Source organism: Panthera pardus, unplaced genomic scaffold (genome assembly GCF_024362965.1).
Source record: "Panthera pardus isolate Hobbes unplaced genomic scaffold, ASM2436296v1 HiC_scaffold_23, whole genome shotgun sequence".
NCBI classification, from domain to species: domain Eukaryota; kingdom Metazoa; phylum Chordata; class Mammalia; order Carnivora; family Felidae; genus Panthera; species Panthera pardus.
Genome location: NW_026526799.1, coordinates 557,726 through 578,008, shown reverse-complemented (window position 1 = coordinate 578,008; position 20,283 = coordinate 557,726). Strand labels below are relative to the sequence as shown.

The following is a 20,283-nucleotide window of genomic DNA, read 5'->3' as shown; positions in this document are numbered from 1 at the left end:
CCCCGCCCCCAAGGACGCACCTGGCGTCGAGGACGGTGCGCGTGAAGTGACGGAGATACTTGAAAATGGACATGGAGTCCTGCAACCTCAGGATCTCCTCCTCCTTGTATTTAAAAAGAGCCAGGGCAAAGCGGAAAATGACCTGTGGGCGGGACAGAGACACCTGTGAGCAGAGGCACACCTGGGCCCGGCCGGGGCGGGCCTGTGACCCCGGCCTGTGACCCCGGCCCCACGGCGGCCCCTCACGCACCCGGGCAGCTGGCCACCACCGCGCTGCCCAGAAACCCGGCGAACAGACCCACCTTTGGTCCCTCATAGAGGAAGGAGTCCCAGATCTTAAAGAGGACGTCACTCACGACGCTGTCCACGAACACCACCAGAAACCAGTTGAACGTGATGAGGGTGTAGTCGACTTTGTGCTGTTCCAGGTGGCTGTGCAGACGGGGTAGCTTCTCGCTCAGGAGGTCTCTGAACACCCGCTGGTCCACCTGGGGAGGGGTCGGAGGCGGAGGAGTGGGTGCGCTCGGGCACGCCGCCTGAGCCGCGCACGGGGGACCTCACGCCCGCAGGCGCGCCCACCCCCGGGCCTGAAACCCACTCGTGTGCCCCAAACACCCAAGAGCGCAGGCCGCTATGATCCGCTACTGAGCCGGGAGAAGAGTCGGCCCGGCCGCTGCACGCGAGACCTAGGGTACATGGGTCACAACCGAGTCCCAGGCCCAAGAGTTAGTGTGACAGCAGCACAGCCGTCCCACAGATGTCACAGGGCGCGAAGCACTGCCTGCACCTCGCAGCGGCTGCCGCCCCAGGACACCTGCACAGACCGCTCCAGGGCACGCGAGGGCGCCACGTGATGCAGCCGGCGCGTGCTCCCCTAGAGGGGTCTCCCCGGAAGCCTCGCCCCTCTCGGTGGGCAGGGTCAGCACCACCCGCTAAAGACCGCGCCTGCGCATTTGAACGACGGCGCCGGGACAGCACGCGCCTGAGGCCGGGGCTCGGGCCAGTGCTGGCCACCTTCAGGGGCTGAAGGTGGGCAAGGGAGGACAGCAGACTGTGGGACGTGACCCTGGGATGAGCGACCACCGGACAAGTGACCACATAACGAGTGACTGCGGGACGAGTGACCCCAGGACGAGTGTCCACGGGACGAGTGACCGCGGAATGAGTGACCACGGGATGAGTGCGGGACAAGCGCCCCCAGAACGAGTGTCTGTGGGACAAGTGCCCACGGGATGAGTGGCTCTGGGACGAGTGACCACGGGACAAGTGACCCCAGAATGAGTGACCGTGGGACGAGTGACCATGGAACGAGTGACCACGGAAAGAGTGACCATGGAACGAGTGACCACGGGATGAGAGCAGGACAAGTGCCCCCAGAACGAGTGTCTGCGGGACAAGTGCCCCCAGGACGAGTGACCACAGGACAAGTGACCGCGGGATAAGTGACCCCGGGATGAGTGACCACGGCACAAGCAACCCCAGAATGAGTGACTGCAGAACGAGTGACCACAGAATGAGTGACCACGGAACGAGTGACCACGGGATGAATGCGGGACAAGTGACCGCGGAATGAGTGACCACGGGATGAGTGAAGGGCAAGTGCCCCCAGAACGAGGAACCGCGGGATGAGTGACGGGAACAGACTCCTTCTGCCAGGAGGGGTAGGGCTGGGCTGAAGAGGAGGGGCGAGAAGCCACCCCCACGGCGCGAGAAGCGCCCCGTATCCGTCAGGCGGCAGGCGGCACCTCGCGCTCGAGGCTGTCCAGGCGCAGAGGGCCGGGTGCGGAGCAGCTGGCAGCAAGCACCGCTCGACCTGTGTTCAGCCCCAGCCCCGCCGGCTCGGGAGGTGGCGGGGCGCGGGGGGGAAGGAACGCGCCGGGGGACACCGGGGGACACCAGGGGACAGGGTCCTCGGTGCCGGCCGGGTCCTGGTGCACAGCGGATGGAACGATGGAGAAGGCGCGAGCAGCCGGCAGGGATTTGGGAAGCAGGGCGCTGTGGGGGCAGAGGGGCACACGAGCTGTCCCCGCTTCAGGGCGGCCCACGCGGTGACCCCTGTAGGACACATACAGTCCACGCACGCGCTGCCCCGACGGGACGCAGCAGCCACCGAACGGGGCAACTCGCCGGAGCCATGACGCGAAGCAGACAGGACACCTCACGCCCCCAACGCCCATACCTAAGGGGAGGTGGGGGAGGAGCAAAAAGGGAGCACATCAAAATGCCAACCGTGGTCTCCCTGGTAGAGTAACGCGGTTTTCATCCTGCTCTTACCGTCTCTCCTCGGGAGCTTCTGCGACTTTCTCAGTTGGGGAGGGAGTCTCTTCAGTTTACGATTCCCTTTCCGGGACAACACGAGGCACAGTTCATCTCAAATCCACATACTTAAGATAGGTTTTTCCCTTCCGCCTGTTGTAACTGCGAGTTTTTTTTAATTCTGAACATTATGACAGACCCTTAAAGCATCGTCTGAATCTGACGTCAAGCACTCCACAGGAGGGGAGTCTGACGCTCATCTGACAGATGTGGAAACTGGGGCACGGGGCCGCGCCCCACAGCGGGGAGGGCCTGGCTCAAGGGAACCAAGACAAAGGCTCCTTCCTGACGCTGGAGTAAGTTTCGGAGTAAGACCTTCTCCTTCTGAAACACAGTCATCTGAGACTTTGAGTCTCTGAAGCTACCGGCTCCCGGGTGTCTGTGATACACGGGACATTACTTACTGGCCCCCTCACTCCCACAAAACAGCGACTGCTGCCTGTTAACGGCTCACTTCCCAGTTTATACACTGGCAAAACTAGCCTCTCGGTCGCTTAGCAGACTGAGGCGGTCACCGGAGGACCAGATGACTCTCCTGGGATCACTGGGCCCAGAGCCCAGGCCCTGCTCTCCTCCCCGGCCTTCCAGGAGGAGTGGACAGAGGTCCAGACCCCAGCCTGGGCCTTGGTGGTAGCTCCTCGGGCAAGGTGCTTAGCGTCTCTGAGCTCCGCTGGTCTCCCAAGGAGGAGGGGGGCCGTGATGCCCGCATCCGGATGGTTTTGTGCAGATGCGAGGGGGGCTCGCTAAGTGCCCCCGGCCGGAGAGCTCGCTCACGCACCCTCCGCGCTCACCGTGCCGCGTGCCCGCGATATCGAAGTGAACGTCAGGGCCGCTGACCAGCTACAGGACCAGCAGGCACACGGGGAGGGTCCCGTCAGACAAGCGCTGTCCCCGAGGCCCCGGACCAGAGCAGCGGGCGGCCCCAGAGGGGCAGGACGCAGCACCGAGGAAGCGGTGCTCAGCGCCCAGGGCAGGTGCTCCCCAGGATGCAGGCAGGGCAACGGTGACCTAGGGAGTCACGTCTTCACCCGAGGTCAGGGCGTGACCGGCGAGCAGGTGTTCCGTCACAAGGGGGCACGGCTGACCCCAGGAGTGACAGTTATACAGGAAGGCAGGGCACCCTGACAAGGGTCAGGGGTCAAGGGGGAGCAGGGATGAGAGCCACCAGGCAGGCGGCAATGACCAGAAGCTAACCGCAGGGATGCGGGGGGCGAGAAATGAGGGGGAGTCCAGGCTGGTGGACTAGCGGGCGCAGAGGGCAGGCAGTGACGGAGGCCACGACGAGGACCCGGTCTGAAGGCAGACGTGCAGACCTAAAGCAAAACTCAGGCAGGGGCCAGCCAGGCGGACAGAGCCTACTCCCAGTATTTACAACCGAGACCCTGAGGGATTTTACCCAGGAAAGTCACACAGCGACAGAGAAGCTGAGAAGCCAGGCGGCTGCTGGTGGCCCAGAGGCAAGGGCAGGAAGTCACCCCCAGACTGGAACAGGGAGGCCCCTCCCGCACGGGGGCGGGGAGGGGGGACAGTAGACAGGAGTGGGCACCGCGGAGGAGTCAGACCCACTGACGGGCGGTGCCCGTGATGAGCGGGGAGAGGACTACCCTCAGTCCCCTCCTGCCACCCGCCTATCCCCCGCCGGTGCCTCTGCTGGCCTCCGCAGGGCCGTGAAGGTCAGGCCTACGAGCAGGATTGCTAGTTGGGGAGCAGGGACGGAGGCCCCAGCCCAGCCCAGGGCTGCTCTGGAGCCAGAACTGCCCCCGAGGAGACAAGCCTGGGCTCTCCCGCCCCTTCGTCCTCGGGCGCCGGGTGTTGTGGGCATGTCTCCCGCCAGGGGGGTGACTGCCAGCCCCGCTGCCTGCTCCCAGGAAGGAAGTGACCGCGGCAGAGCCCCGATGCAGCCTGTCGGCACGAGACACAGGTCTGTCACAGGGGTCCCTGCTGGCGTGGCTGAGACTTCCTGAGAACCACACGGCCATCTGGGACCCGTCCCACTCGAGCCACCTTCCTGTCCCTGGTCCCTGGTCTGGGGGCTCCCCCGCCTCCCTGCTCCCTCCCTGGTCCTTCGCAGGTGCCCCCCCTCAGAAATCTCTGGCTTGCCTACTCCTGCCTCCGGACTCCCCAGGAAGGCTGCACCGGGGAGAGGGCATGGCTATGGCGGGGGGGGGGGGGGGGGGGGGGGAGGGACAGCTTGTGCTGGGGAGAGAGCAGGGCTATGGGGGGGGACACCTGTGCCCAGGGAGGGAGACAGCAGGACTGCAGGGGACGGGGGGGGGGGGGGGGGGACAGCTGTGCCCGGTGGGACTTTCCCCGCCCGGTCACACTCAGCCAGGCCCGGGGTCTGCAGCACGCCCTCCTCGTACGTCTGTTTCAAGGCTCAGCACGCACGGGAGCCCCTCCCCCACCGAAGTTTAATTCACCACGTGTCGGCTGGGCTCTCCAGGCCGCTGGCTGACACGCGGTGTTTCTAGCCGTACCTGGGACCCCAGCAGCGTCTTGGTGTAATAGTCTCGAGGCATGAAAACTTCCACTATGGTGACCAGACACCAGAACGCGTCTTCTTGCTCCAGGTACAGCAGGGCCACCGCCACCAACCTGTAAACAGACGGACAGCAAGGTGAGGGCCGGCACCCCGCACGCCGGGGCCCGGGCTGCACGGCTGGCCAGCCGCAACGCGCCGTCTGCTTACACAGCCGCGGCCATCTCCGGTCCCCCTGCAAAGAACAAGCAACTTCCTGCACGAGCAACACATCTGTCCTTTTCTTTCTGTTTTAAGTCCTCTCTGCCCCCAATGTGGGGCTCAACCTCACGACCCCGAGGTCAAGAGTCACGTGTTCCACCAACTGAGCCAGCCGGGTGCCCCGAGTGAGGCACGTCCGACTCTGGATTTCAGCTCACGTCATGACTGCATGGTTCATGGGTTCGAGACCCGTGTTGGGCTCTGTGCTGACAGCACAGGGCCTGCTTGGGATTCATTCTCCCTCTCTCTCTCTCTCCCTCTGCCCCTTCCCCCTCAAAATAAACACTAAGATAAATGATGTTTGAGAAGCAAAGGTACTGCTCCCGCCAACCCTTTCATTTGGTTTTCGTTTAGGGATGCTGAAATTCGTTCCCAACGATCAACCAGCCTCATTAAACAAAAATGCTTAGCTGATGCAGCTCTTTTGTGCGCAGAGAGTCCAGAGGTGTACGATGGGTTACAGACAGCCGCTCCGACGGGCTTTCAGAAGGAGCCGCGGCCACGGTGTGCGTGCACGTGGGGGCAGGAGCCTGAACAATGGTTAGCTCGCTCGTAAAGGAAACCTGGGTTCAGCCGTTACACTGTCCCCAGTCACGGACCTGTCCGGTGATCCCAGGCTTGGCTCCCGGTAGGCATTCAGGCAGGATCCGGACACAGAGCAACGAGAAAAAAAGCCCTTCTCTCTGCATCTGAAATCCAAGCGCCTCTGCTCTGACGGCTTCTGTGCCTCGCTTACGGGAAACCCTAACCCTACTTCTCCGAGGCTGGCTGTGGTCTTTTTCTTCCTCACATAAAATTACGACGGATTCACCTCGAATTAAGACCTGGAAACGAGGGACGTGGGGTCGGCGGAAGGGGATGCCTCAGGCAGGCCTGAGCGCACGGGCCGCAGGAAGCTGGCCGCGGCAGGGACGGACAGGAGAGACAGCAAGCCCACAGCACCCAAAGGTGTGGGGAGCGGGGCCAGGGGTCTGCAGTCAGCACAGCCCGCAGGACGTCACCTTAACCAAGTTTCACGAAGGCAGGCCTGGATCACTCACAAAAGGCCAACGTTCTTCTACCCAAGTTCTGGGTTCTCAGGAGGCACATGTAAAATATTTGGGGGAAAACCCCAATAAAATGGTTAAAGTTAAGAGGCCCTAAGGGTGATGGGGTGCAGACGATGGGGGCAATTTTCCGGAAGTTTTACTGTGGAAGAGGAGGTTCCACGGCAGCGCCAGACGAACGGGGCGCCAGCATCGCCCCCAAACAGGCGTGCCGGAGGGATCCGCTGGCCTTCAGAGGGTTGTGGCTTCCGGAAGCCGTTAGACTGGGTGTTCCACGTGAATCGTGGATTCAAAGAGAATTAAACCGTTCCTTACACGGCATCCCGTTTACGGCTTTTTTTCTTTTAACGGGGGCGCCAAGGGGCAGCCGAACCCATCACTTTCGGGGCACAGACGGCATATCCGTCCTCCCCACCACAGAGGCAGGTGACTTCCTGGGAACTGCCTAGTGTGAACACGCCAGCTGAAACCTTCCTTCTGCAGCACGGCCACTCAGACACAAACACGCGGCCCTTACTGGAGGTCAGTATCTGGCACGGAGGGGGAGTCAGGGCCTGTGAGCGGCCAGAATTAACCGTCAGCATCCACAACTCAACGCGTGTGCTTGGCTTACGGCAAAACTCCTAACTCACGCGAGCACACACAGCTTCTTCACGCTTCAACGTATCTCCCGCTCCCGCTGCACGGACAGAGCATCACTGGACGAGCGCAGGGCCAGCGAGTGCAGAAAGCACGTCAGCCACAGACACCAGGCACCAAGCAGCCACGGCACGCAGCCCCCCGCGGCGCGGACCCCGGGGCCTCCGGTGGCCTCGTCCCGCCCTAGCCCGGCTCCGAATGAGGAGCGACGAGGTGGGTGGCCTCCCAGTGTCCTCCGCCTATGGGAGCAGGGATGTGCATGAGACCCGCAGACTCTCGTCCACAGGTGCCAGGTTCCAACCAGCCGCAGAACCATCTGGGGCAACTTCTCAACTCACGAAGACGCTGGGTGAACGAGGAATGGCCACCAGCATCCGCTTCGTGCGTTATGAGCATAAAATCGTATACAATTACAATTGAAAGTATAGTGAGATCAAACTTCTGGTCAAACCCTGAACCTCGTGAGGAACCAGAACAAGAAACGTAGTCGCTTCAGATAACGTAAATTTGGCAGCGGTATTGTTTTCGTATTTTACTTTTTTCAAGTTTGTTCATTTCAAGAGAGAGACGGAGAGAGATCCCGAGCGACGGAGGAGCAGAGAGAGATGGAGAGAGAATCCCGAATAGGTTCTGAGCGGTCAGCACAGAGCCCAACACGGGGCCTGAACTCACGAACAGGGAGATGGTGAGCTGAGCCGAAACCAAGAGTCGGCTGCTCAAGGGACCGAGCCGGCGGGCGCCCCGGGGGACGCTGCGTCACTCGACCTAGCTGACTGCAACGTCCCCGCAGGGGAGGGGCCCGTCCCGGCCGGTGGGGCTCGCAGGAGCGGCGTGGGGCCGACACCCACCTATTCAGACCCTGGCAGTAGCCGATGTCCGGGTTCCGCCAGGAGAAGGCCAGCAGGACGTTGCGAAGCTTCTGTATGCCCTCCGAGGTGGGGGAGGAGTAGTGCTTGTTGTTGGGCAGGGTCCGCAGCAGGTCGAGCTCGATCTGCTTGGAGGCCGGGTTCTGCTTCTCCAGCGCCTTCTGGAGCAGCGTCTGGAAGTACCCGGGCTCGGTGCTGCCCTTGAACTTCCGGGTGTGGAGGTCCACGCACCACTTCCACACCTTGGAACGGTGCTCGTGCGGGATGCCCGCCCGGATCAGGTTCTTCAGCTCCGGAGAGCACGCCATCTCCCGGTTCATCGTACTCGCGAAGTAGTTTTCCCACTTGACGCCGGTGGACACTTCCTGGTTCTCTGTGAGGTGCAGCGTCTTCAGGTCCAGCGCGCGGACCTTGGCCACCAGCTTCTCCTCCTCGTCGTCCTCTGGGACGGTCCTGAACCCGTAGATGTCGTACTCACTGTTGAGAAAACAGGAGGAAGATAAAACGACGTGACTTCCACAAAGACGGCACGACAGCAGAGAGAGCCGGCCACGCGCGCGTGGCCCCGTGACCCGGGCCCCGGCGCTGGAGCGTCCAGGAGAGACCGGACTTCTCCGTAAACGGGGTCAGGACGACCGGCTGTCTGCGCAGGGGCAAGTTAGACCAGACCTCTTCTCGATACCAAGAGAGAAAGGGAATTCGAGCGCAGCGGAAGACGCCGGCGTTACTGGGAGATTCGGCCGCGCTGACGCACGCGTGTGTGTACATCACACCTGGACGGACGAGAAACTTTTGTGTTGGAAAAGCGTCATTTAAAAAAGCGGAAAGACGAGGGAGAAAACGTCTGTGTGGATATCAGGGACGTGGAAGGCAGGACAGTGGCCCCAAGGACGTCAAACCCCAGGGCCTCACACCCGTGACGAGGTCACCTCACAAAAGGCATTCACGGCGGGGAGCTCACCCCGGGTGTTCCAGGGGCCAGCGTGTGCACAGGAGCCCTTCACGGTGGGGGTCAAAGGAGAGGGGCCGCGTGGCCCACTGTCGCCGGCTGCGGAAGGAAGCGGGGGCCGGAGCCCAGGGGCGCAGCGGTCTCCAGAAGCAGGGGCTGAACGCCACGCCCGGCGGCCCGGGGAATGCGTGCTGCCGACCATCCCGTGACCATGTGCCTCGGGGAAGGAGTGCAGCCCAGGACACGTCAGCCGCCGGCAGAAGCCTAAGTGCGGCGTCGGAAGCCACGAAGCGTGCGGCGACCCGCCAGGCCGGCCACGGGAAAACCAGCACGCGGGCCTTCCGTGCCCTGCTGCTCCGGAAACCCGCCCCGGCGCGGCTGCAGCTGTATTCCCTGCAGGTCGGGGATCCCCCTTCCAGTCTACACCCGGCAGGACGGGAGCTCGCACACAGACAGGCAGACACACGAACCACGCGTTCGCCCGCCTCATCTGGTAAAGGGAGCACGGAAGGAACCACGAGGGGAAGGAATAAAGACACCGAGGTCCGGGCACCACACGTCCCCCCCTACCGGAAAGGTACACAAGGCAAGAACGAAATGCCCGGGAACCACACGTATCCCCCCGTGCGATTTCAGGAAGTTAACACTGAAGGCAGGCAGTTGCGAAAACACAGAACACGATGGGGTTCGCATATTAAAAAGTGTCATCAGGGGCGCCTGGGTGGCTCGGTCGGTTGAGCATCTGACTCTGGATTTTGGCTCAGGTCGTGATCTCGCGGTTCGCGGGTTTGAGCCCCGCGTCGTGCTCTGCGCTGACAGCGTGGAGCCTGCTTGGGATCCCCTCTCTCCCCCTCCCTCTCTGCCCCTCCCTGGCGCATGTGCACACCCAGACACACTTCCTCTCTCCAAGTACATACACTTACGAAAGAGGGCCATCAGTTAGAAGTTAGAAACGCATCCTGGAGTGTTTTAAGGTGAAAAGACAAAACGTGTGGCATCTGCCTTAAAGTAACTGCAGGAAAAAACCTTGGGGGAGGGGAAGACGAAACCAGACTGGCCAAACACTGGTAACTGCTGACGGTACGCGTGGGGTGTCGCTGGCCGTCACTTTGTAGGCTTGAAATTTTCATCAAGTAAAAACGAGTCCGTGCGTACAGTCAGCGTTCTAGTTACAGGCGGTTTGAACACGTACGATGTACACAGCGAGGGCCCAAGGGCACACGAGGGAGGAAGGACGGGGTCTCCAGAGCCGCCAGCCGGGGTGCCGTCCGCGGGCCCTGTCCTTGCCGCCAGGCACCGTGACCTTGGCCAGCACGTCTCCCCCACAGCCTCAGCCTCCTGTGCGGCACGAGGGTACACGCACCCGCCTCGCCGAGAGCCCGCACGGCTCCTGGCACACAGGCCTCGGCAGTGCGGGTGCCGCGCGCTTGAGCCCAGACGCGGGGAGGCCGTGCTGACCGGGCTTCGCCGGGGCGGGAGGCGCGAGGCCCCTGCAGCAGGGCCGTCCCGGGGCGGCCAGCGGGGGAGACAGGAGGAGACGGGACTGAATCTGCGGTTTCTCCGCGTCCAACATCTCAACGGATCTCATTTTTCAGAAACTACTACTTAAGGACCCCAGGGGGAGAGCCGGCACGGGCTTCCAGACTCCGCCATTTTCTAACATGTGCGACACTGTGCGTGTCCGAGTGTGTCCACGGCACACGTCGGAGCCTCAGGGGGTGCTGGGCTGCCGAGCCAGGCCACCCAAGCGTTGTCCCCACTCGGGGGGCCCCTGTGCTCTCAGACGCAGTGACGGCTGTCACGTTCACGCTGCCTTTCCCGCCACAATGCCATCGGGTGCAGCTGTGTCTCGGGACGGGGCGCCTACTCCCCGGGACACGGCCTCGTGTCCCGTCCGCTGTGGCTGCAGCGGGGGGCCTCAGGAGGGGGTCCCACCACCCGCCAGCACCTTTACCTGACGAGACGAGGCTTCACGAATGCCTGCTCCGGCTGCTCCGGGCCCTCCACCTGCAGAGCGTCCTCCAGCAGCTGGGCTATGACCTCGCGGGAGGGCCCCTGCTCCTCCGAGCACACGGGCGTCTTCATTTCTTGCAGCAGAATCAGGTATTTGCTCTCTATCTGGCAGAGCTTGGCTTCCAGGCTGGAATACTACAGACAGCGCGGGGGTTACCTCCGTCCCGACCGACGCGGGATACACAACCCTCAGGTACGTCAGGCGGCCAACGAATGACGAGCCCCCAACTACCAGGAGGAGAGGCGGGGGACCGTGTGGAGGACAAGAGATTGATTTATGTCACCGGCCACCCGTCACGTCCCCTCCCTTCCGGGGCTCCGGCACCAAGGACCCGATGCCAACACCCACATGGGTCCTGGACGGCCGAAGGGAGCAGCAGGAACCAGGGCACGAGCCGGTTCCTGAGGTCATGTCGTGTCCCTGGCATGTGGGCCATGAGCAGGCGCCTGTGTGGCACCCACACTTTCCCAGGACCCTGTGCCTGGGACCAGCTCCCGTCCGCCGCCGCCTCAGACAAGACAGACACCAAGGAGAACACGCAAGCACAGGTCGGGGGACGCGGTGACGGCTGTCACGTTCACGCTGCCTTTCCCGCCACAATGCCATCAGACTCTCGCACCGCCACCATTGGGCTGGCAGCGAGGTGTTCTCCCCCTTCCCCGTTTACAGGTGGGAAATCGATCCCCACAACAGCTAAAATCACAATCCAAGGAGCCTTCCTCTGGGGGTCTCAGGATAGGATTTAAGCTTTTCTGTGAATCCCGTCATACGTGCAGATGGGACACACCGGGGCGCCTCAGATGAGACCAAGCGCCCAGCACTCTGCGCTCCCAACGTTTCAGACACGATTCGGGGTCGTGACCGCACCCCCACCGGCAGCAGGACAGGGTTGCGGGCACCCGCTTCCGGAAGGCTCTGAGTCCCCCGCCACCAGGACACAGCCGCGCCCGACCCACCTTGGCCATCAGATCCCGCTCCCTCCTTTCTGCGTTCCTCCGCAGCGCCGAGAGCTCCAGAATTTCCTTGTTGAGAAACTTATTCTGGGTTTTATACCCCTGGAGGCTGTCCTGTTGGAAGAGAAAACCCGTCGATTCACACCAGCTGAAGGCTGATTATTCTACGTAATTAATATTCCGCCCTTGCAATCAAACGGTCCCGCTGAATTAGTGCCGACACCCCGACCACCGCCGCGGCCACCAGGACCCACGTCCCCGCTCTGTGCAGACGCCTACCTGCGCTCACGTCCCTCACGCTCCATTCTTTCCCAAGCAGAGACACAGCACACTTTCTGCGGGTGCTCGTTTTTACTCACCCACTTTGCACACCGCACATGCCCTCAACTAGAGACCCACACCTGCAACCGACAGTGGGTGAGGCGCTCCGGAGGGCGCGTCCCTCCTGCGTCCACGTGGAAGACGTCAAACCCTGGCCAAGCTGGAAGGGAAGTACAGCGAACCCAACATACCCTTCACCTAAATTCACCAATGGTTAATGTTTGCTGCATCTGCCGTGTTTTAAGAGGCCTCACGGGCCGGTGACAAGCTCTACCAAACGTGGGGACACGTTTGGCTCTGGCCTTGAAGCCTGAGGACAGGAAGCCCGAGCTTGGACACGTGCCGCCGAGCGCAGCCCTTCATCAGTGTGCTTCTCCCGCTCTGCCGGGGCTCCCGGGGAGGCTCCGGCCCCTCGGCCTTGGCCACAGCCGCAGGAAAATTCGGGGGCCGGCTGGGAGTGGCCAGGGAAGCCGCGGGCTCCTGGAGCCTCACGGGACAGAAGCCAGAGCCGATCCCCGAGACTTGCCCCAGGCTGGACATCGCCGCGGGGCTGGCGGCCCATAACCACCCTAAAACCCACAGAGAAAATGACGTTTCCGTGATCCCTTCAATCGCTAACATTTGTGGGGCGCTTGCTGGGGATTATGGGTCAGCATGACACTCCTGATCTGCCTGCACCACGACAACTGCTGGGCAGCCGTCCCCAGGTCTCCGCTGCCCAGGTGGAGACGGAGCCTCGGGGCCGGGATCCGGCCTCTGAGAGCCAGGCCGCTGGACTCCGGGCCACTGGCCACGCCTGACTGATACGCGCACACCTTCTGAGTCCGTGGGACCACATGTCACGACAGGCCCGCGAGACACCTAAGTCTAGCCCCACAGAAGGCCCCGATCCCCTTCCGCGGCCTCAGTCTCGCCCTCCCGGTGGGTGAGAGCTGCTGGCGGCAGATGGAGGAGAGGGAGTGCCGGGCCAAGCGCAGCACGCGCCCGAGCCCGACGGACCGAGGCCGAGTGACACAAGGGGGTGGGTGACAGCAGGACAGCAGACTAACGGTGTCTTCCTTGGGAGGGCCTGACTGTTCATCACAAGGACGGTCTCCCTACGGTGACGATCACAGCAGGGAAGCCCCGCGAGGCACCAGGAGCCCGATCCCCGCGAGACCCCCGAGGGGAGGGCCGGGTCTCAGGTGAACACACTGGGCAGAGAAGGGGCCCAACCCGCCGTGGGGGGGCTCACAGGCGCCACAGCTGGGCTTGAACACAGGCCAGGTCTGGCTCCAGAGCAGCGTCCAGACCACCGCGAGTGCCGGCCCACGTCTCCTCCCTGCTGCTCACCCTCACTGCAGCTGTGGTTCTGCCTCTGTCTCTGCTTTCAAGCCACACTGGGTGCCGCGGGGGCGGGGGGCGGGGTGGGGAGGGACACACCGTGCGCTTCCGGCAGAGCGCAGAGCCCGGCGCGTGGCCGGACAAACGAACAAGGCCGCGAGCGTGAAGGCCCACGCGGAAGGAGCAAATCGCAGGAAGGAGGACAGGGCGGCACAAGGGGATGGGGACACAGTCACAGGACGGGCAGCCCCAAGTCACAGCGAGGACAGCGCCCACCGAGCCAAGCTATGGTGCCGGACAAAGCAGGGATCGACCTACTCCGGGCACAGAATTACGGAGCCACAGAAAACGTCTGGAAGGAAGTACGGGAAAGATAAAGTCCCTAAATTCTAGGCTGGAAAGATATGACGACCAATGTTTACTCCCTCCTCAAAATACCCGGGAAAGTGACCCTGTCTGTATCAGACCGATGAGAAGAGCTCGCAGGTTCCAAACAGCACAAACCTGCAGGCTGCAGACACAGACTCTTGACTGAGAAACCCGGAAATGATGGTGACAGTGACATGACAGAGTGCCGCCGACACACACAGACAGTCCCCCACAAGGACGTTTAAACTCGGGGACAAGGGAAGCAATCAGCGTGGGAACCACGCAGCATTAAGTGCTGGAGAACACAGAGGACAGCAAGTCCCTTCTTGCATCCACAACCCCTCACGCTGCGTTCCATTCCTGCAGTGCCACTGGAGAGCCGCGCAGGGGTGAGGGTGTGGGGCCGGAGAGCCAGCGCAGGGGTGAGGGTGTGGGGCCGGAGAGCCAGCGCAGGGGTGAGGGTGTGGGGCCGGAGAGCCAGCATAGGGGTGAGCGTGTGGGGCCGGAGAGCCAGCGCAGGGGAGAGGGTGTGGGGCCGGAGAGCCAGCGCAGGGGAGAGGGTGTGGGGCCGGAGAGCCAGCGCAGGGGAGAGGGTGTGGGGCCGGAGAGCCAGCGTAGGGGAGAGGGTGTGGGGCCGGAGAGCCAGCGCAGGGGAGAGGGTGTGGGGCCGGAGAGCCAGCGCAGGGGTGAGGGTGTGGGGCCGGAGAGCCAGCGCAGGGGTGAGGGTGTGGGGCCGGAGAGCCAGTGCAGGGGTGAGGGTATGGAACTGGAGAGCCAGTACAGGGGTAAGAGTGTGGGGCTGGAGAGCCAGCACAGGGGTGAGGATGTGGGGCTGGAGAGCCAGCACAGGGGTGAGGGTGTGGGGCTGGAGAGCCAGTACAGGGGTGAGCGTGTTGGGCTGGAGAGCCAGCGTACGGGAGAGGGTGTGGGGCCGGAGAGCCAGCGCAGGGGTGAGTGTGTGGGGCCGGAGAGCCAGTGCAGGGGTGAGGGTATGGAACTGGAGAGCCAGTACAGGGGTAAGAGTTTGGGGCTGGAGAGCCAGCACAGGGGTGAGGGTGTGGGGCCAGAGAGCCAGCGCAGGGGTGAGGGTGTGGGGCTGGAGAGCCAGTACAGAGGTGAGCATGTGGGGCCGGAGAGCCAGAGCGCGGGTGAGGGTGTGGAACTGGAGAGCCAGTACGAGGGTAAGCGTGTTGGGCTGGAGAGCCAGCACAGGGGTGAGGGTGTGGGGCTGAAGAGCCAGTGCAGGGCTGAGGGTGAGCATGTAGGACTGGAGAGCCAGCGGAGGGGTGAGCGTGTGGGGCTGGAGAGCCAGCGTATGGGAGAGGGTGTGGGGCCAGAGAGCCAGCGCAGGGGTGAGGGTGTGGGGCTGGAGAGCCAGTGCAGGGCTGAGGGTGTGGAACTGGAGAGCCAGTGCAGGGCTGAGGGTATGGAACTGGAGAGCCAGTACAGGGGTAAGAGTGTGGGGCTGGAGAGCCAGCACAGGGGTGAGGGTGTGGGGCCGGAGAGCCAGTACAGGGGTGAGCGTGTTGGGCTGGAGAGCCAGCGTAGGGGAGAGGGTGTGGGGCCGGAGAGCCAGCGCAGGGGTGAGCGTGTGGGGCCAGAGAGCCAGTGCACGGGTGAGGGTATGGAACTGGAGAGCCAGTACAGGGGTAAGAGTGTGGGGCTGGAGAGCCAGCACAGGGGTGAGGGTGTGGGGCCAGAGAGCCAGCACAGGGGTGAGCGTGTAAGGCTGGAGAGCCAGCGCAGGGGTGAGGGTGTGGAGCTGGAGAGCCAGTACAGGGGTGAGCGTGTGGGGCTGGAGAACCAGCACAGGGGTAAGGGTGTGGGGCCAGAGAGCCAGCACAGGGGTGAGGGTGTGGGGCTGGAGAGCCAGTGCAGGGCTGAGGGTGAGCATGTAGGACTGGAGAGCCAGCGGAGGGGTGAGCATGTGGGGCTGGAGAGCCAGCACAGGGGTGACAATGTGAGGGTGGAGAGCCAGCGCAGGGGCGAGCGTGTGGGGCCGGAGAGCCAGCGCAGGGGCGAGCGTGTGGGGCCGGAGAGCCAGCGCAGGGGTGAGCATGTTGGGCTGGAGAGCCAGCGCAGGGGCGAGCGTGTGGGGCTGGTGGCCGACCATCCCGCCTGGACCCCAGGGCCACACAGAGGCTCCAGAGAACCTTCCTCCTTCTTGAGCTCTCGTGGATTTTGGAGCCACAGGCTTTAAAAAGTGGGGAGAAATGTTGGAGGAAAAGGTCACGAAATCACCAAGTGACTGAAACCACCCTGCCGACCGTGCCACAGAAACAAGAGAGTAAATAAGGGCGAGAAACCTAACCCGGGTCAACTGTGTGGGTCCCCACAGGGAGCTGCGTGGACACAGGACAAGCCGCTCCATCCCGCACGTGCTCTGGCTGGGCCCGCGTGTGTCCCCACAGAGCATGCTCGGCGGGGCCAGCAGGCAGACGCTGCAAACACAGGCACGCTCACAAAACGTCAACTCTAGTCCACGTTAAACAAGGTGGCGGGAAACGCACATCACCCGCGCGGTGCGGGTCGGGCATGTTCCAGGCCGTGTGCGCAAGCAAGGCCGGCCCACTGGCAACGCTGACTGAGACGTGTCACCGAGAAGCCATCACGACGGAGGCCCTGCACATGTCCCAGCGATGCTGCTGTCAGCCCAGTGTTAAGTCCTGTTTTAGAATTCTCTGAGAGACCCCCCCCCCCCCCCCCGCCGCCACTTGCCATCCTCTGCACTGACGGGGGCAGGCGCTCCCGGGCACACAGCGGGGCCTCGCCAACAACCTCAAGGTGGCGAACCTTGGCCTCCGAGGATACACTACACTCAGGGGCCAGACACCCTCGGTGCCAAGGTGTCTACACAACGAGGGTAGCCAGGAGAGGAGCGTGTTGGGGGACGGGACACACCTGTGGCTGGAGACCCGCGTGGGGTCGACTGGACTACACCCAGGGTCCCTGTGGGGCCTGACGGACAGACCAGGGGCCTTCAGCTCTCCGGGGGGGAGGGGGGCTGGCAGGCTTCTCCGCAGGCACGGGGACCACCCCTGCCTCCCACAGCAGCGCGCTCCCCTCACCTGCCAACGGGTCCGCACCCTGGGGACGACCCGGAGACCCAACGTGTTCAGGAAGTAGCGCCCTCCCCGGGGCCAGCGTGGCCACAGGGGCGCCGGCTCCGAGCGGGCCTGTGGGGCAGCCGACCCCACGCTCCGTTCCCCCACCAGGCACTGAGGCCGGCACCCCTGCGCGACATCGAGGGGCCGCCCGCACCGCCTGTCTGAACCCCGCCCAGCAGCCGGAGCCCACACCCCACTTACTTTCAGCCTGTCCAGCTCCAGCTGCTCCCTGCTGGTGGGGGAGCCGGGCACCCCCGTGGGGGACGACGTACTGTCCTCAGCTCTCGCTGAGCTGGCGCGAGAGCTTCATGATGACCTCGTCCTTGGCCTGGATGGTCTCCACCAGCATCCCCAGCTGCTCGCTGAGCTCGCCCACCTTGCCCTTGAGCGTCCTCACTTCCTGCTGCAGACTCTCCCTCTCCAGGGTGAGCCTCTCCAGCTGGCCGCTGAGGCCCAGGATCTGGTCATCCTTGCGGTGCAGGAGGTCGAGCGCGTCCTTCGGGACCCCCTCGGAGAGCCGGCTGCTGGCGAAGTACTTGTCATACTGGGACGACCGGACCGTCTGCTGCAGCAGCCGCACAAGCTCCTGGAGCCGGAGGGGAGAGCAGGGACCGTGAACAGGCGCAGGGGGCAAGGCGGGGCGGAGGGAATGCGGAAACCCCACCGGGAGCGTGTTAGTAGCGAACCTCCTCTCGAGGGGTCTCGGAAACAGAGAGGAAGAGACGTTAGCCGGCGGAGCCTGTCTGCAGGGAACGGTAATAGGAAACAGGAAACAAACACGCGAACTGCGATCAGCAGCAGGTCCCAGCGAGCGCACATCGGTGTTCAGAAAACGGGGGCTCTAAAACCTTAAGCCTCAGCTCTGGTCGGAGCGATCAGGCGCACTCAGTTTCGGAAGAAACGGTGTCTGACACCACGCGGAGACTGTTCCCACCGGGAAGGGACTCTGGGCCAGCGCTGTGTCGAGAGAGACTGATGTACTCGTGTCTGAACGCGTGACCCGGGGCGCCAGAGTGCCCACGATGTAACACCCCGAGGGGAGCCCCCCCCCCGGGAACAAAACACCCAGAGACCCACGAAAGCCAGGCTTTGCCCCTCTGGTCCCGGCGGCTGGTGTGGGGGGACACACGTGCGCGGAAGGGAAGTCACCTTCTGACTGGACAGGTCTTTCTTCAGCCGCTCCAGCTCCTCCTGCTGGCTCTGCAACTGTGTTTCGGGGGCCGGCTTGCTGACGCCACCACTGCTCTGCCGGCCCCTCGGCGGAAGGGTCACCACTGACGTGACGGTTCTTGTAGGACCCGATCATGTCTCTCAAAGGGCGCTTTCCTTTGTAGGGAATACGTCCAAAATCAAAGGGAAATCCTGAGCTGGTTCCTCCTGCGTAAAAACAAAACTTTTTTAGGTGCAGGACAAATCCTCATTCTGGGAAGTCCGGTGAAACGCTTCAGCATCCCATCCGTCATCCTCCAGAAAGCTGTGGGTCCCTCGCGCGGGGGACACAGGCGGGGGCGCCTCTCGCCCGACTCCTCCTTGATGAAAACCAAGCCTAAACTCAAGGAGCGGGATCCTTCCGTATTACACTGGTCACATGATCACTGCTGAAGAAAACGCTCTCCCTGCTTGCTCAGTTCCTAAGATGAGGCCTGGTGGCGCTAACGGGTTTATGACAAGGCTTCCCCGCACCTTCTCTCAGGACGCATCTCATTGCTAAGTTCCTTTTCCAAAAGGTCAGTTCACGTCACCGTTCTCCCATGTCATCCACTTTTAGGACCAAACAGAAAGAGAACAGGCCAGGGAGGAGCATGGTGCTGGAGTCCTTGCAGGGTCCCCACCTGCACAGACAGCGGGTTCCCCGTGGGACTCCCACACCTCGGGGATCCCTGGCTTCCTTTTGCTCATCTGTTCCCAGCAAAATAAAAACAAGACAAAGCCCCTCCCTAAATGTACGTTTTCTTAATTGTGAACACATGACTACCTTCTCTTTCTTAAAAAAAAAGGGTATTTAAAGGGGCGCCTGGGGGGCTCAGTCGGTTGAGCTCAGGTCATGAACTCGCAGTTCGTGGGTTCGAGCCCCGCGTCGGGCTCTGTGCCGACAGCTCGGAGCCTGGAGCTGCTTCAGATTCTGTGTCTCCCTCTTTCTCTGCCCCTCCCCCCGCTCACACTCTCTCAAAATAAGTTTTTAAAAAAATGGGTACTTAAAAATACTAAAGGACCCAAATACATTTCTGCATCAATGGACTCAAATACATATTCAAGCTATAAGGAGGCAATGTGAAATAGTACAAACCACACAGGTCCCTTAAAGCTAGAAAACAAGGCCCTGACTCCCTGCTGTTTTGGGACAGGGGCCACCCCGGGAGAGGCCAGTGACTGGGCGGGTCCGGTCTTGTCCTGTCTGTTGAAGTGTGTGCTCACAGGGAAAATCCGCTGAGTACTCATTTGCAATCAGGGAACTTTGTGTGTGTTATGCTTTCGATTAAAAAGTCCACTTAGCAGGGGCGCCTGGGTGGCTCAGTCAGTTGGGCATCCAACTTGGGCTCACGTCGTGATCTCACAGTTTGGGAGTTCGAGCCCCCTGTCGGGCTCTGTGCTGACAGCTCGGAGCCTGGAGCTGCTTTAGAGTCTGTGTCTCCCTCTCTCTGCCCCTCCCCCGCTTGCTCTCTCTCAAAAAAATAAACGTTAAAAAAATTTTTTTTAAAAAGTCCACTTAGCAAACCCTAAGAGACTCTTAAATACAGAGAATAAACCGAGAGTTCTCGGGGTGGGGGGGGGGGGTTGGATGGGGGATGGGCATTAAGGGGACACTTGTTGGGATGAACACTGGGTGCTGCATGTAAGCGATGAATCACTAGATTCTACTCCTGAAGCCATTATTACCGACTACATATAACTAACTTGGATTTTAGTAAAAGTCTGAGAAGAAAAAAAGAAATCCACCTACACAGCAGGGGAACAAACACAAAGGAGAGCGGCTGGGCGGCCCCGAGCGACAGGGCGACAAGCTGGCGGGCTGACTCACAGCCGGTACAGGACCGGTCCGCAGACCCCGCTGCCTCTCAAGGGCGACTCCCGTCAGGAAGGTGCCCACAGGCCCCGGGAGTCTCCTGCCCACCTGGCCGCTCAGCCTCGCTGACCCCTCCTTCTTTTCCACTCCAGGAGCCGCTACCAGAAGTCGGAGCCAAGGCGGCCCATCCGCCGGGACCCAGGTCCCCTTCCTCAGGAGGCGCTCCCGCTCAGGTGGGCCCCCCTCTGGCGTCGCACCCACCGAGCCGGCCCCGGGGAGCACAGCACGCCCGTCTGGCCGCATCTCACACCCCGTCACGTGGGACTGAGGGCCCCAAAGGATGACCCAGCGAACAGAAGCAAGTCTCGGCCACCCTCCCCGGGGGATGGGAAAGGTCTCTCCTTTAGTAAATACTTGCCCGCCCCCCCCCATAAACATTTCCTAAAATCCCGCCGCCTCCTGCCAGCCCACGCTAGAATCATGCATGAGGCAAAGTTTCGATATTATTGTCGTTTTACAGGAAAACATCAACATTCCCTCGTGGATCCCTGGACAGAGCATCACAACCAGCTGTACAGACGGGGTCAGGCTGACAAACCCCGAACAGAAATCCAGCCCCAAACCCGCGGGAACAGG

The 20,283-nt window shown here is 62.3% G+C and overlaps 1 protein-coding gene across 1 annotated transcript in view; it reads right to left on the bottom strand.

Annotated features, from left to right (window-relative positions):
- TBC1D2B (TBC1 domain family member 2B) overlaps positions 1 to 20,283 on the bottom strand; it is a 66,262-nt gene that overhangs the window by 5,846 nt on the left and 40,133 nt on the right. Inside the window, 10 exon segments of the mRNA XM_053888593.1 lie at positions 21 to 142; positions 303 to 488; positions 4,794 to 4,911; positions 7,590 to 8,084; positions 10,511 to 10,704; positions 11,527 to 11,637; positions 16,845 to 16,940; positions 16,942 to 17,229; positions 17,793 to 17,888; positions 17,890 to 18,020. Coding sequence (XP_053744568.1) covers positions 21 to 142; positions 303 to 488; positions 4,794 to 4,911; positions 7,590 to 8,084; positions 10,511 to 10,704; positions 11,527 to 11,637; positions 16,845 to 16,940; positions 16,942 to 17,229; positions 17,793 to 17,888; positions 17,890 to 18,020 — 1,837 coding nt within the window.